Source organism: Liolophura sinensis, chromosome 7, assembly GCF_032854445.1.
Source record: "Liolophura sinensis isolate JHLJ2023 chromosome 7, CUHK_Ljap_v2, whole genome shotgun sequence".
Taxonomy (NCBI): Eukaryota; Metazoa; Mollusca; class Polyplacophora; order Chitonida; family Chitonidae; genus Liolophura; species Liolophura sinensis.
The window spans coordinates 29317031-29332694 of NC_088301.1; the positions used below are offsets into that span (position 1 = coordinate 29317031).

Here is a 15664-nt window from a genome sequence, read left to right on the forward strand (position 1 = left end):
TGCTATCATAACACAGTCCTTTTTCCTTCGCATGCTAAACTTACAGATGGTTATCTACAATTGTAGGGGCCTCTGTGGCTCAGTTGGTTAGCGCACTAGCGCAGCGTAATGACCCAGAAGTCTCACACCAATGCGGTCGCTGTGAGTTCAAGTTCATCTCATGCTGGCTTCCTCTCTCGACCTCCTAGAACACGGAATTCATTGCCCAGTCTGGTATTATGTTGACGGCTATAAAGCTAACATAGAAATGACTTGGCCTCTAGAAACAGGCCGCATGAATGAGTGGAGTTTTAAAATTTTGTCAGGATGCCTATTTTTATTTTTTTTTTTTGTACTGAAAGTTGAAATCTGGTCACACTTGACTTGCTAAGATCATATTTTAACCTAGCTGGTGGTTATGATTTTTGTTTCTAGGGTCCAAAAATAAGCTGACAAATCATACTTCAAATTCTGACTTAGATGGGAATGGCTTTGTGGAAACTGGTGCCAATTTTGTATTCCAGTCAGATGAAGGCCACTGGCTTAACCCTGCATCTCCTGCCTCCTGAAACAACCCTTTCTATTTCCCTGGTTTATAATGCGTAATCCTTGATCATAAACACAAACAAGACATGCAAATACTGAAGAATTCAAGGCTGTAGAAAATCTGTATAAGCCGTACAGAATATAATTTTACATGTATATTATAAAAGCCACATATTTCACAACCGAGGCTGCTAAACTGGAATAGTATGTAAAACATCACATGTAGATCAAACAAGACACACATAACAACCATGTAAATAACCACATAAAGACGGCTGTACAGAGTGTGTATACATATATGGATATACTGTATAAATATATTAACTCTAACTAGTACAAAATTGACACAACAGAGTAATATAGAATATTTTCCTTCTGACCCAATGCTGCAACTATAAAACGATCAAAAGTACCTGTATTTTACAGACCTCACACACTCAAAATTACACCTCATATTTTTCATCTTTCATGTATGTATGTAAAGAAGAGTTTTCCATAATGGTAAATGCAGTGATAATTGATTTCGTGAGTGTGTGCGGTTGGCTATACCTTCCTTTTCCTCTCATACAAGTATTACTAAATCATGTCAACTTGTGACAAACTTTTAACAATGGTTTCTAGATCATGTGGTCTCTTGTACCATGGGAAGCCAGCGGTGCATCTTCAGTACTTCCAAAAAAAAAAATAAATAAATAAAAAATTTGCCACTCTACAGAAACATCTGGACGTCATCAAAAAGGTTCATCATGGTCAGACGTAGATGAAAAGTTTACAAAACAACTGTACTATGGGCCAATCCAATCAATGTCCTGGTACAAAAACGTAGTTTGGTAGTTTTCATTTGACAACAACATTTTGCATGTATAAAAAGCTGCAATGTACACTGGCATATCATTTCTTCATATATGATGAAACAGTTTACATGGATATATACACTAAAACTTCAGGTTTGGTGGTACGGAGCACATAAATCAAGCACACAACAGAATCTGTCAATAAAAAAAGCCACTTTCTGGCTGTTGCATATCCATCCTGATTGTGGCTGGAAAAAAGTTCAGCTCAATCAATAGTTCATCATCAAACAAAAAGTAAAACAGTTGCTAGATCAATTTGTAACAATGGACGTATGATGTAAAACATTCATTACTTATCACTCAATCAAAATAAAGCTTTCTCTGTGATATACATAAAATATTTCAAGAGCACTGTAAAGAGTTTCACCTTGATGTATCTCTATCCCTGAGATATCAGGACTCCACTTGCATGCAAAGCATATCCATTACAAGTACACATATACCTAATATACCATGTGTATAAATATTAGTCTAAAATCTTGACACCTGCTTTAGGCAATCAGTATACATGTAAAAGGCCTATCCACACACACACACATGTAAAAGGCCTATACACACACACACACACATCATGTAAAAGGCCTACACACACACATCATGTAAAAGGCCTACACACACACATCATGTAAAAGGCCTGTATCTACGTGAAGAAAAAAAATTCTCATCTCTCTTTATGGAATGCCACTGTGCATGTTACATTAAAAAAGAAAAAAAAAAAACAGCATTTTAAAATATTCTCTATAAATAAGTGCATCTTGACCCTTGAACTGTTGAAGTTTCTGTAGGGTTTCAGTATTAAATGTTCTGACAGACTTTCTTTTGGCAACAGATGGTGCTGCAGTGAATTAGGACTTCCACTTCGTAAGTATCTTGTGCGACAAAAAAAAAAAAAAAAAATGTTTCAGTGTTTGTGAGCTGAACAGTAAAAACATAAGCAGTACATGAAATGGCAAAATGTTCAAGTATTGTTACATGAAGCTACCAATCAGAACTCCACCTTCTTGTTGAACACACCTTATGGCCTTCAAGTACGATTTATCTTTCACATTCACACAGTATTCTTTCGTACCCTGCACCGGGCAAAAATATCGATTATACTTACATCATTATGTATAACACATTATCCTAAACCAGCTTATCAATTCTAAGCAAAGACTTACGATTGCCAATCAGATTTGCACAGGCTCTTTGGATATGTTATAGTGACCTATCGTCTTCATCAATAATACCTGGAAAACTGGAATCTTGGTTGAATTCAGAGCACTATACACCGTACCTATTATCTGTGATAGCACTTTTATAGCCTTGCATGGGAAAAACAGACTGAATACACTACAAAGGTACCATAAAAAAACTGTACTCAAATACTCTCACAGGAATCAGCAACAAATCAGCATCAAATTTGTACAGGCACAGACATTCTACACCAGTACATGGGACTACACATGTACATGTATGTTGTTGATATGTATTTTAAACTGACCATACTTCATTATATATTAAATGCTATCTGTATAAAGCAAAACTCTCCCTCATGATCTCAAACCCAGATTTACACAACTTACTGTTCTCTGTTGATTCCTGTCCCGAGAGGATTCCAGTTAAAACTTACCAATATGCTCATCCTACCTGATAACCATAAAATACATGTACATATAGACTTGTCAAATAATGGCAGATTGTCTAACATTCTTTGTGGCTTTGGTTCAAAATTTAGTATGCTTGCTTCAACTTAATTTTCTGTCTTTACACTTCTGGCTGGGTGTAAAAATCAAAAACAGGTCAGCAAGAAAGGTGACTCATCTCTATACTATATATTTATCGAAGTTGTAATCAAACCCTTTCACGATCTCAGTGTCCATTGCTCTTGGGCACTGATATTTCATAGACATGCATTTCAATGCAGTGTAGATTTAATATGAAATTTTCAAATCACACAAAACATGACCATTCTGTTTCTGGAAACCTCTATGATTCCAAATTAACAGAGGCTTCTACTTTCTATCAAGTACCTAAGCGGTGACTTGGCAAGAAATTTTTCCTTCTAAATACAAATTAATGAATGAATGGAAGTGGCAAAACTTTAGCCCTTGACAAACATATTTGTGAAAAGGTAAACATAACAAAATACAGATTAACACATACAAAGCTATGGAAATTAATAACAATAGGCTAAATAAATTAAAGCCTTAATGCTCGCAATATTTCTTTCAATATATATATATACCTATATATAAATACATCCACTTTAGCAGACACAAATAACTGCACATATATGTATATACCTGTTTCATTCCTGAAAGGAATTGTGAACACTCCTCTTATCATAAAGCTTCTGATATGAGATACTCTCAGAAAAAGGCATCTGCCTGGTGGTTAGGGCCTGTTACTTTCATGTATTAAGGGTCGTTGTTCTGGGCGTCATTTCTTGTACTCTGCATCCATGTCAATCACACTGCTCTGAGTGGGTGTGGCTACATTCCTATCTCCGTCTCCACTACTGACCTTCAAAGGTAAACCTTCTGCTATGGCTTTAGGTCGCTTGAACATTTCAGACATGAAAAAAACCTGAAGCAGAGAATAAATAATGTATACAAAGGGAAAATCATAATCACGATATCTTAGATACAATAACTCATTTCCGCTGTTGGAGCCGTATAGGCATAATTTGACTTGTAATTTGCTAATAACTGTACAACATACATTGTGAACAAATAGAGCTACTTGTACATTCACAGAGCATAAACAATATTGTAACAAATATCATGGTATCACGCTGTTTTGGACCATTCTGTATCATTTTGTATGGCAATGAATTGTGATATCAGCAGTCTACTGTGATATCCGGCCAGGGCCCGAGTCACCACAGCATGGGTACCACATCCATGCATTAGCCTGCCATCACTAATGTGTATGCAGTCTTACCACAACAAAGGAGGTTATAAGTCCCAGGATACCACCTCCTAACACATCACTCCAGTGGTGCTTATAGTCTGAGATACGGGACAGACATGTGTAGTAAGCCATCAGTATGAGAGCCAACTGTAGGAGGGGACGGATGAGTCGGCTGGGCAGACGCGGCATTGCTATCTGAATATACATCTGAAACAGAGACAAATAATCAGAGACACGAGACAGACACATGCAGTAAGCCATCAGTATGAGAGCCAACTGTAGGAGGGGACGGATGAGTCGGCTGGACAGACGCGGCATTGCTATCTGAATATACATCTGAAACAGAGATATATATAATCAGAGACACGAGACAGACACATGCAGTAAGCCGTCAGTATGAGAGCCAACTGTAGGAGGGGACGGATGAGTCGGTTGGACAGACGCGGCATTGCTATCTGAATATACATCTGAAACAGAGATATATATAATCAGACACGAGACAGACACATGCAGTAAGCCGTCAGTATGAGAGCCAACTGTAGGAGGGGACGGATGAGTCGGTTGGACAGACGCGGCATTGCTATCTGAATATACATCTGAAACCGAGCCATATATAATCTGAGACACGAGACAGACACATGCAGTAAGCCATCAGTATGAGAGCCAACTGTAGGAGGGGACGGATGAGTCGGCTGGACAGACGCGGCATTGCTATCTGAATATACATCTGAAACAGAGATATATATAATCAGAGACACGAGACAGACACATGCAGTAAGCCGTCAGTATGAGAGCCAACTGTAGGAGGGGACGGATGAGTCGGTTGGACAGACGCGGCATTGCTATCTGAATATACATCTGAAACAGAGATATATATAATCAGAGACACGAGACAGACACATGCAGTAAGCCGTCAGTATGAGAGCCAACTGTAGGAGGGGACGGATGAGTCGGTTGGACAGACGCGGCATTGCTATCTGAATATACATCTGAAACAGAGATATATATAATCAGAGACACGAGACAGACACATGCAGTAAGCCGTCAGTATGAGAGCCAGCTGTATAAGGGGATGGACGAGTTGGTTGGACAGACGCGGCATTGCTATCTGAATATACATCTGAAACAGAGATATATATAATCAGAGACACGAGACAGACACATGCAGTAAGCCATCAGTATGAGAGCCAACTGTAGGAGGGGACGGATGAGTCGGTTGGACAGACGCGGCATTGCTATCTGAATATACATCTGAAACAGAGATATATATAATCAGAGACACGAGACAGACACATGCAGTAAGCCGTCAGTATGAGAGCCAGCTGTATAAGGGGATGGACGAGTTGGTTGGACAGACGCGGCATTGCTATCTGAATATACATCTGAAACAGAGATATATATAATCAGAGACACGAGACAGACACATGCAGTAAGCCGTCAGTATGAGAGCCAACTGTAGGAGGGGACGGATGAGTCGGCTGGGCAGACGCGGCATTGCTATCTGAATATACATCTGAAACAGAGATATATATAATCAGAGACACGAGACAGACACATGCAGTAAGCCATCAGTATGAGAGCCAACTGTAGGAGGGGACGGATGAGTCGGTTGGACAGACGCGGCATTGCTATCTGAATATACATCTGAAACAGAGATATATATAATCAGAGACACGAGACAGACACATGCAGTAAGCCGTCAGTATGAGAGCCAGCTGTATAAGGGGATGGACGAGTTGGTTGGACAGACGCGGCATTGCTATCTGAATATACATCTGAAACAGAGATATATATAATCAGAGACACGAGACAGACACATGCAGTAAGCCGTCAGTAGAGAGCCAACTGTAGGAGGGGACGGATGAGTCGGTTGGACAGACGCGGCATTGCTATCTGAATATACATCTGAAACCGAGCCATATATAATCTGAGATAAGTGGCACATACATGCAGTATGAGAGGACATATGAAGGGACAGATCAGTCAATTACGTGTAGCTGGGTGGACGCAGCATTGCTATCTGAAGATATATCTGAAACAGAGCCTTACACATGTGCCATGGATCTGAACAGACTTCCTTGGGTGTGGTCATCAGTGCTCATAAATTACCACCAAAGATGTGAGAATCTTGAGCTTCAAGGCCCAAGGCTAGGGCTGAATTAACACCAAAATGCTTGGTCCGATTGAAGGAAAGACAGGAATCTTAATTGTGCGGCTACAACATGCCCCCTAAAGCCTATACTTTTCATCCGAGCATCAATCACATACACATTCAATGATAAGTGTGGCCATTCAACAGCAAGTGAAAAAGCATTAAATGATAATAGTGAAAGTTGAAATGAAATTTATTTATTTATTTATTTGATCGACATTAAATGATGACAGTGAAAGTTGAAATGAAATTTATTTATTTATTTATTTGATCGACATTAAATGATGATAGTGGAAGTTGAAATGAAATTTATTTATTTATTTACTTGATCGCTATATTACGTCATACATGATGTTTAACTGCACTGCCACCTTAAAACACAAGCTGAACTAAAAGTCACAAAAAATTTACTTACAGAAAAGTATACCATGGTGTATATAGATAATGATGAATGGCCAGATGGAAACGATAATCTGTAATAGACACAAAGAGACATGTTTAATAATATTTGAACTACATACAGGTACATAACATACTATTAACGCTCTAACATTACGGGGAACTGTTCAGGTTTGTTTTCCATTTTTAAAGAGGCACTGTGGACAAATTTCAAAACTTATTCAATCCAATGAGATTTCCTATGTTACTTATATGTAGAGTTTGTCATTCACCATTTTGTTTGTGCCCTGACATGACACAGGATATGATGCCTGACCATCTCCTTGTCGGGCTGCTTATTTATTTGCAGGCTTGGGCTGACCAAAATAATTTGTGTTTAAGGCTCATCACAAAAGGACTACTAAACCATCAAACAACGTTGAATACCTTTATATGGTACAGGTATTTTTAGGGGTCATTTATATAGTTCACAAGAGAAACAAGTTCAATACAATAATATCCACGTCTGAGTTAAGGAGGACATACGTTCAAACAGCCGGCCTCACCTTTGCCATTTATTGTGACGTTTCAATGAAAGGCAGTGAACTGAAACGTGTACAAATATCTCCTGGCAGTAAATGACCCAAAATTTCACCCCGAAAAGTGCATTTTTAGAGGCAGATAAATATTAGAAATTGTTACTTTGGGTGCTGCACATTACTTTTTTTTTTTTCAATAGGATGTAACCGTACATGTACCTTCCAAACAAACCTAACAACAACTTTCTAAGATCAACAGAAATGTCAGATTCAGCCAACCTGTGCAACGTAGTCATCTCCGCAATTTTAGGTCTGAAATGTTTCTAGCGCTTTTCAGTGCACAAAGCCTATCATAGAGTGGAGTGCCTGACAGATCAGATGGTTCGTATTTCACTGCAAATCTTGTGAACAAAATGTCTTAAAATGCATAGACATCAGCTGACACTTTTCTCAGATGGCCTGTGTATAAAATCAGAATCCTGTATGATAGCTGTTCATCATTCCCTTGACTATTAGCACAGGAAGAACATGAAGTGACAGGAAAAATTATGCCTTAATTTTCTGTGAATTTCAACTATAAATTTTGGAGAACTTCACCATTACAGTTACAGAAGTCAATCTTGCTCACTCACTTGGCATTTCTGACAATTTCTTCATCTGTCTGCAGACATGTGTAGTCCTCAATGTAACCAAGGCTGCAGTTAATCTTGCTGAAGTCAGGCTTACAAGCATCAAAAAAATGAGGTCTTAATCGACCGACAGAGAACTTTCCTATGTCTGTGAAAAGTTGTGTCATGACGCCCCCAAAATAAAATGGCACCAGAATGTTGTAACATCGGACAACCAGGGTCTTCAGGAATGGTTTGCCATTGGAATCTTCTGGTCTTACATAATCATCATTTTTTTTTTGTCTACACAGCTGTTTGCACCGTATACCTTCTACAGCTACAACCTGAAAACACGGATCAAGTAACATTTTTTATGATATTACACAAGAATATTTTCTTTTTCAGGTGAAGCTGAGAGAAAGACAGAATACCAAAATAGCATGGTTTTTGCCGAATCATCAAGCAATTAAATGTAAATAGTGCTTTTTTTAATGAAACTTACTGAGGGGTGCTATGAAATTTCTAATACTGTGTACAAAGCCCACTTACCACTAAGGAGGTGAAGCCAATGCCAATAATGCCCACTATAACTGTTGGAATGGTAGAAGTTTTAAGGGGATGCATCAAGCTCTGATCATTGCAGAAAAAGCCACGTTTAAATGGTTGACCCAGGAATTTGAAGAGTAGCACCGGAATGGCAACTAAAATAAAATAACAATAACAAAAACTTCAGGTATGTATTGGGCATGCACTAGTCGAGTACATGTGAATGCACACACTGTGCGCACAAAATCTTACAGAAAAGATGAAATATTTTACAGCAAATACACAAACACATATTACAAAAACTGTATGCGATATACTGGAAATTCCACAACTCAGAACAAGATTACTGGATTGATTGATAGATTTTTTCTCACCAGTGTTAGATCAGGTGGCTGTTACTTTTTAAAAAATTATTTTTCATCTCATCATATAAATGACTAACACATGTCCCACACTTGTTTGACTTCACTGCCATCAAAACAATAGCTACGTACCTGTCCACAGCAGGGCTAAATGGCATGATCAATAGATCGACAACACGGACAGAAACTCAAACTTAAATAATTATTACTGATTACTCTGCCAAACAGCCTGGTAATTAATTGTGAAAATCCAAAATTTATATCCAGCTTATGCTAATTCTCTGTGCATCTTACGCCGATGTACTTGTATTCACACTGAGCTAATCTTAGGCTCCTCTCGGAGTGGGTTTTATAGATAATATGGTTACTCTTTTATTTCAATGAAACAGTAGCCTTTAGACCCAGATGTAAATGGAGCTTAATCTAATTTGTTCACAAATGATATAAGTCTTTCCATTTGTGACACTAAGATTAAAATGCTATGATAAAAGTGTATAAATTAAATTTTTTCTGACGTTTTACTGGACGAATATACATGGCAAATTTATTTATTTATTTATTCATTTATTTGATTGGTGTTTTATACCCCCCTCAAGAATAGTTCACTTATACAACAGCGGCCAGCATTATGGCGAGAGAAAACCGGGCCTATGCATAAAAGAACATGGGAAAATTCATATTCATCTACGACCTGAAAAAATCTTACAGAAGAACAAAGTAGCTCTGTGTTTGTATAATGTGAAGCTAAGATAGTTTGTAAGGGTGCAAGGCAGGTTAGCAGGCCCAGCCATGAATGGGCAATCTAAACCACAGATGGACATGAGAGGAAAAACGAATAACATGTTGAATTCATCAACTCATACAGCATTTTCTGAATTTAAAAAACACTCTATCATATTACTGGTCTGCACAAAAAATTAATCCAAAATTTGACAAAATACATGAATATGGACACACTTTAAATGTATTTATTTATTTGACTGGTGTTTTAGGCCATACTCAAAAATTTTTCACTTACACTATGTTGGCCAGTATTGTAGTGGGAGGAAACCATATGCTGGTTGCTGGAAGACCTTCCTACATAAGACCGGAGAGGAAGCCAGCATGAGCTGGGCTTGAACTCTCTGACCGTATAAGTCATTTTCTTCTGTGCTATTTGTCTTGTATAAAAAAATTATAAACATAATGTGATTCTGAACAAAATTTTTTTGACTGGAGAGGAATCCTGGAGAAAAATGCATAATGTTATTATTGCCAAAACTCCTATATATTAATATACAGGCATATGAATATGTGTAATATGCACCAATATATATTAATGTGCAGGAGAAAGAAGAACACAGATATAATGGCACTAGTGTTAGTGACATGACGTACTCAAGCCCTGATATTATAATATGTGTATAAATACTGAGTACATGTCATGACACTCTGAGCTAAGGAAAAAAAGACAGCTGGGACAAATATGATCAACAGTATATATGAAGCTAAAATTAACTCTATATACATCCGTGACAAGACATATCCTGTTTACATGCAGATCTGTCCTTCAGGTTGACAAACACTCCACTGTTCTTACTTGCACTTCCTTTACAGTTTACGTAATAAATAATGTGCTACTGTAACTCTTTTTTGTTTCTTCCAGTCACAATATAATAGATACAGCATGCATGCCAGGTTTGGTGAAATGTTACACGGATAGAGTCAGGATTAGCATACACTTGACATCTTTGGGGACAATGAATGTCAATCATCAAAGGTGTATGGTAAATGAACAGTTTCTTTCTAACACATATTTTATTATAAACATTCTGGAATTCTCTTGTAAGTGAAATATTATTTAATCCAACTTACTGGGAATGAAACATTAAATTTTTTCCTACCTATTTTCACCTGTCCAGAAGTGTCTGAAGCTAAACATCAAGTACAAGAAGTATGAAGTGTAAGACTGTACCTAAAAATGTGTTCTAAAATGAAACCTGTTACATTAACAGGTAACTTCTGTTTTCATCTGTCACTCAGAAAAATCACCTGTCGGAGACAGCTGGACACTAACTATTTTGACATCCAATCTTTACAGCTGATATTTTAATACAGGTTTTCATTCTGTTTTGCTGTACAACTTTTCCCTATGAGAAAATTAAGGAATACATGAAATGTATGGCTTTTAATTTTTAATATTCAGTTTAAAATGTGTCCTGAAATATAAAGGTACATAACAGCTTTTTAGCTTTCTTCTTGAAGTTTAAATATGACATTAAACTACAGTTTTCCAAAAGTCTGAGAGGTCAGTCTGGCAATTAAGTAGCCTACAGTGGTAACATCAACATTAATAGCTGTCTAAACAACCCTGTGGGGAGAACACCATAAATGGGGTCCAGTGGTCAGCGGGTCCTGCTACAATGGCAAGTTCATCACTTCCAAAAATCTCCCACCACGAAAACAGAACACAAGCATAAAATTGAGAAGTAATAAAGTGTGTCTCAAATATAAAGATCTAAAAAAAAAAAAAAAAAAAAAAAAAAAATGTTTTGACATAATATTCTTCATTTCCCTGGAAACCACAATCTTTGTTGTAGAGATCCATTCTATTTGTCCTTTAACTTTAAGCAAATTAAACAGAAGGCAGTTAAAAACATGGCCAGTTTATAGGGGCATTAAAAACCCTTCTATTTCACATACATGTAGATAGGCCTGGAAGTAGAATGTACTAAGTGCAGACATGTATAAGTGTGGGGCAGCTTTGTTCCCTCTACATGTACCTCATAGCATGATCTAGAGAACACCAACAAAGTCTGGGTAGGCACAGATGGCCCTAATCTGAAGATTCCTTTATCTGATAGATATTTCAGAATACCAGCAGTGTTACAGATCTATACTATATGCTCTGAGCTTGAATGTGATAGGAGCCATGCCAGTATCAGTACACAGACGACATAAAACCAGATGTGAGAAACAAAGTAACACAAACACAAAGCCGCTGGCATGGCTGACCAGAGATCAGTTTTTTGCTACATTCGTAATTCATGCTGTATCAAAGGTTTTCATTAGACACCAAACATATACTTTACTGCATGATGTATGTATTCAAGGTTTTCTAATCACTCCCAAGAAATTGAAATCAGGTCATGAAGACAGAAAAGACAACAGTAGACAAAATGTATATATGCATCCATAAAGTATTCCACATATGTTGAAAAAGCACATCTTTACATTTTTGTGATGTTGTGATGGTCTAGTTAGAATTCCAGGTTAAAAGTTGATTTCTATGGTTACCCAGCACATCAGAGCAAAATTGCTGTTACCCTTTAAGTCTTTTCCAAAAGAAAACATTATATTATTTGACTGGCCTTTGTGACCTGGTGGTTAGAGTGCCAGTGTGGCACAATGATCTTGGAGCCTCTCACCAATGCGATCGATCGCTGTGAGTTAAAGTCCAGCTCATGCTGGCTTCCCCTCTGGTCCTGTCTGGGAAGGTTTGGCACCAACCTGCGGATGTTTGTGGGTTGCCCTCAGGGCTCTGCCCAGTTTCCTCCCACCATAGATGACTGCCATTGTATAAATGAAATATTCTTGAGAACGGAGTAAAAAACCAATTAAAAAAAAAAAAAAAAATTATTTGGCTGTTTTCCTTCAATTTGTGATGCATGTACACTGTACCTTCTTATGGAATAATTGACACTAATTTCAGATGTACGTGAATGTATGTATATTTATATATATATATCTATATATATTATATATATATATATATATATATATATATATAAATATACCAATTGGCACCTGGGGAATTACTTTACCACATTATATAGTAATATGGAAAAAAATAAGAGAAAAATACACACACCTGTAGGACACATATTTAAGACACACATAGTGTACCTAGTAATTGTCAGACAACTGCTTTTGATTATATTCAAGACACTATACTGCAGATTTTTGTCGAAAAAATCGATAAGCACAAATCCAACTAAATATTTGCTATTATTTTTAGAACAGCCCAAATAATTAACTTTCACAACAGATCAGCCTTGTCTATGCACATGTAACTATTTAGAACACGTAATGAAGTTCCCATAATTTTTAATGCAGGTGGGATTGTCTCTTTTTCAAACTTTGTAATCACTTTAACATTATGAATAATACAGGTACCACTCTGATATTTGATTTACTAATAAGTTATTCTTGTGAGTACAGAAAACTGGATTTCTTTAGCCAATATGGATTTTTCCCAAACCTCTCCGGTAAGGCACCTTTCAATGAGTACATATAAATGTATAAGAACTCTGATGTTATTGCGAGATGACCTCCTTCCCAACGCCACACAACCATGAGTCCATGCACATCCCCACACAAAAGACCTTGAGGCTAAAATGGAGTTGTACATTACAGGTCAACATATAACAGTGGGATGAGAAATAACAGTTCTAGCATTGAAAACAATGGAAGTTGTGAACCACACATTTGTAAAGCTTTTACCTACATGGTTACAGGTTACAGTGTGGATGATAACAGCACTATGGAAAAACAACACATCCCACTGTGACACCGGAAACCAATGCTTCCATTCATCAACAGCCGAAACTGCGTGTTCAGAAGGATAGGACTTGTTGACCAAAGGTGGCAGATGGACAGCACAAACAAGTAAACTATAGCCATATGTCAACAATATATGCTTGGCAGTAAAACAAGGTTTGAGTCCCTGACTGAACTAGGCTTTTTGTTACATCAAAAATACTCCTGGCACAGAGCTGATATATATATATATGTTTTAAAAAAGCCATCTCCTGAGAAAAAACGACATTTCTCAATAAACAGAAAAGTTTTTCCTTAGGAAGGCATGTCAATGAAAATATATACTTTGAAATCAAAACAGAATAATTTCTATGTTTTACTCTTTCTACCAATTTTGCAGTGGGGAGCAGGGCAATAGATTACCTTACGTATTGCACAACTTTTTCCCAGTTTTTGGCCTTAAAGTCAAATTAAATTCTGAGGTGCAAAATTTAAAGGTATATTTTGGCAATTATATTTAAAGGTATATTTTGGGAATTAAATTGACCTTTTATAAATTTAGCATGTTCGAGATGTGAATTTAAAAATATTTATGTTTCTACAGCCGGGGACACACTACACAGCTTTTTTTTCACATGCAGGCGTATTTTGTGAATCGGTGAAATTGTAACCAAAACAGAAATTAAATAGTGGACATTAAGTCTCAACTGCATGGTTACATAGTATATTGTGTTACAGTACTCCAATAATAAATTCGAAGGTGACAATTATTGTAAATAATATTAGCATGTTTGAATCTAACATGAAATTATAAGTAACTAATTGTATCAAAAAAAATAAAATTAAAATTATAATAATTACAAAGGCAATATGTAGGGGATGTCACCCATTTCTAAGAAACAAAGTGGACACCTTTATGATTTTAGGATTTATTACTTTACTTCCTATTGAAGGCATACATTTGCAGTGTAGGCCTGTTTGTACAGTTGTTGTATACGTAATGCAGTTTATTTGTTTGTAATGGCTATGCAGACTCTGTTAGTGTGGTGAGAAAGCTTTCGTCAAATAACTATTAAATATAAATCAGATCTTCAGACTTAACGGACTGTGATAAACCCTAGCCAAGCAACAGAAGATTTAATTCGGCAATGTTCAGCTTGTGCGATCAACATTACATTATGCATACACTATACAGGTAAAGTTCCACTACCTACATGTAAAATGATAAAAGACTGCTCATCAGTGAAACAGGATCTAAGATTGATGGAATCTGAAACCGTTCATGACCATAATACGCCTGACGGCGAGTGACGCAATGTACCGCTGTGCTAGCACGGTTGGTATCGACTTTTCCCCTCTGGCCTGCCTCACCTCACTAGGCAATCCAAAGGTGTCAATTGGCTGTTGAGTTACCCTGACCGTGTCCCGTACACAACGACACCCTGACTTTATACTTGTCGTATAAACTTTAAGAAGTTGTAAATCCGCCAAAATTTCACACATCACTGTTGCTAAGTCATAGACATATTTTCTCACAGCTACCAGAACACAATGTGCTCTCTTACCTATCGCCAAACAAGCCGCATCTATGACAACTCGCAACACCACAGCTCCCTTCGACGCCATTTCTTCGAACTATTTTAAATCCCGAACAAGGGAGATCACCCGGGCAACCAGTCACAGATCGATACATCCATGACTCATATAGACACCGCCCAATGAAAACACAGCACGACTGACTTTCACAATAAATCGATCGTGCAGGCCTGGATATTTTTGCTCCGATCAAATACAAAAAGAATTTGCAGGTAGTGTTTCAGTGGTTCATAATTAATGTATGTAATGAACCATGAATTTTGCGACAACTGACAAAATAACTTGCTTAAGTGGCATTTAGAAGTCGGTGACTGACAAAATGCCGAATTATGACAGACAGGTCTAAAGCATATATATGCAAACAGAGAAGTATTATAAATAAAAACCGAAACCGAAACACATTTATTAACGGGAATGGATGCACCAATACAAATAAAACTTGACATTCTTTTCTTTTAATTTCGACTGTTTTTGTCGAAATTTCGACTGTTTCTGTATGAATCGAATGTAGGCTTACAGAAAAAAAATTATACCTACACTGAATTATGACAGGAAAACAACGGCAATGAAAAACGGCGTGATATAAATAGACCTGTTACTAAACTTACGTTGATATGGCGTATATTGTACACGCAGTGTGTAAATATGCATATTATTTTTGCTTCTGGCATCATTAAGGTAGCACGGGACA

At 37.2% G+C, this 15664-nt stretch overlaps 1 protein-coding gene across 1 annotated transcript; it reads right to left on the reverse strand.

The window, feature by feature from the left end:
- Positions 1-662: 662 nt before the first annotated feature.
- Positions 663-15003, reverse strand: LOC135470819 (phospholipid phosphatase 1-like). The gene is made up of 6 exons (XM_064749862.1): positions 14943-15003; positions 8501-8652; positions 7976-8295; positions 6842-6899; positions 4305-4481; positions 663-3947 (listed from the first exon to the last, which is right to left on the reverse strand). The coding sequence occupies exons 1-6, from the start codon at positions 15001-15003 to the stop codon at positions 3801-3803; spliced, it is 915 nt and encodes a 304-aa protein (XP_064605932.1). The 3' UTR covers positions 663-3800.
- Between the last annotated feature and the right edge of the window lie 661 nt (positions 15004-15664).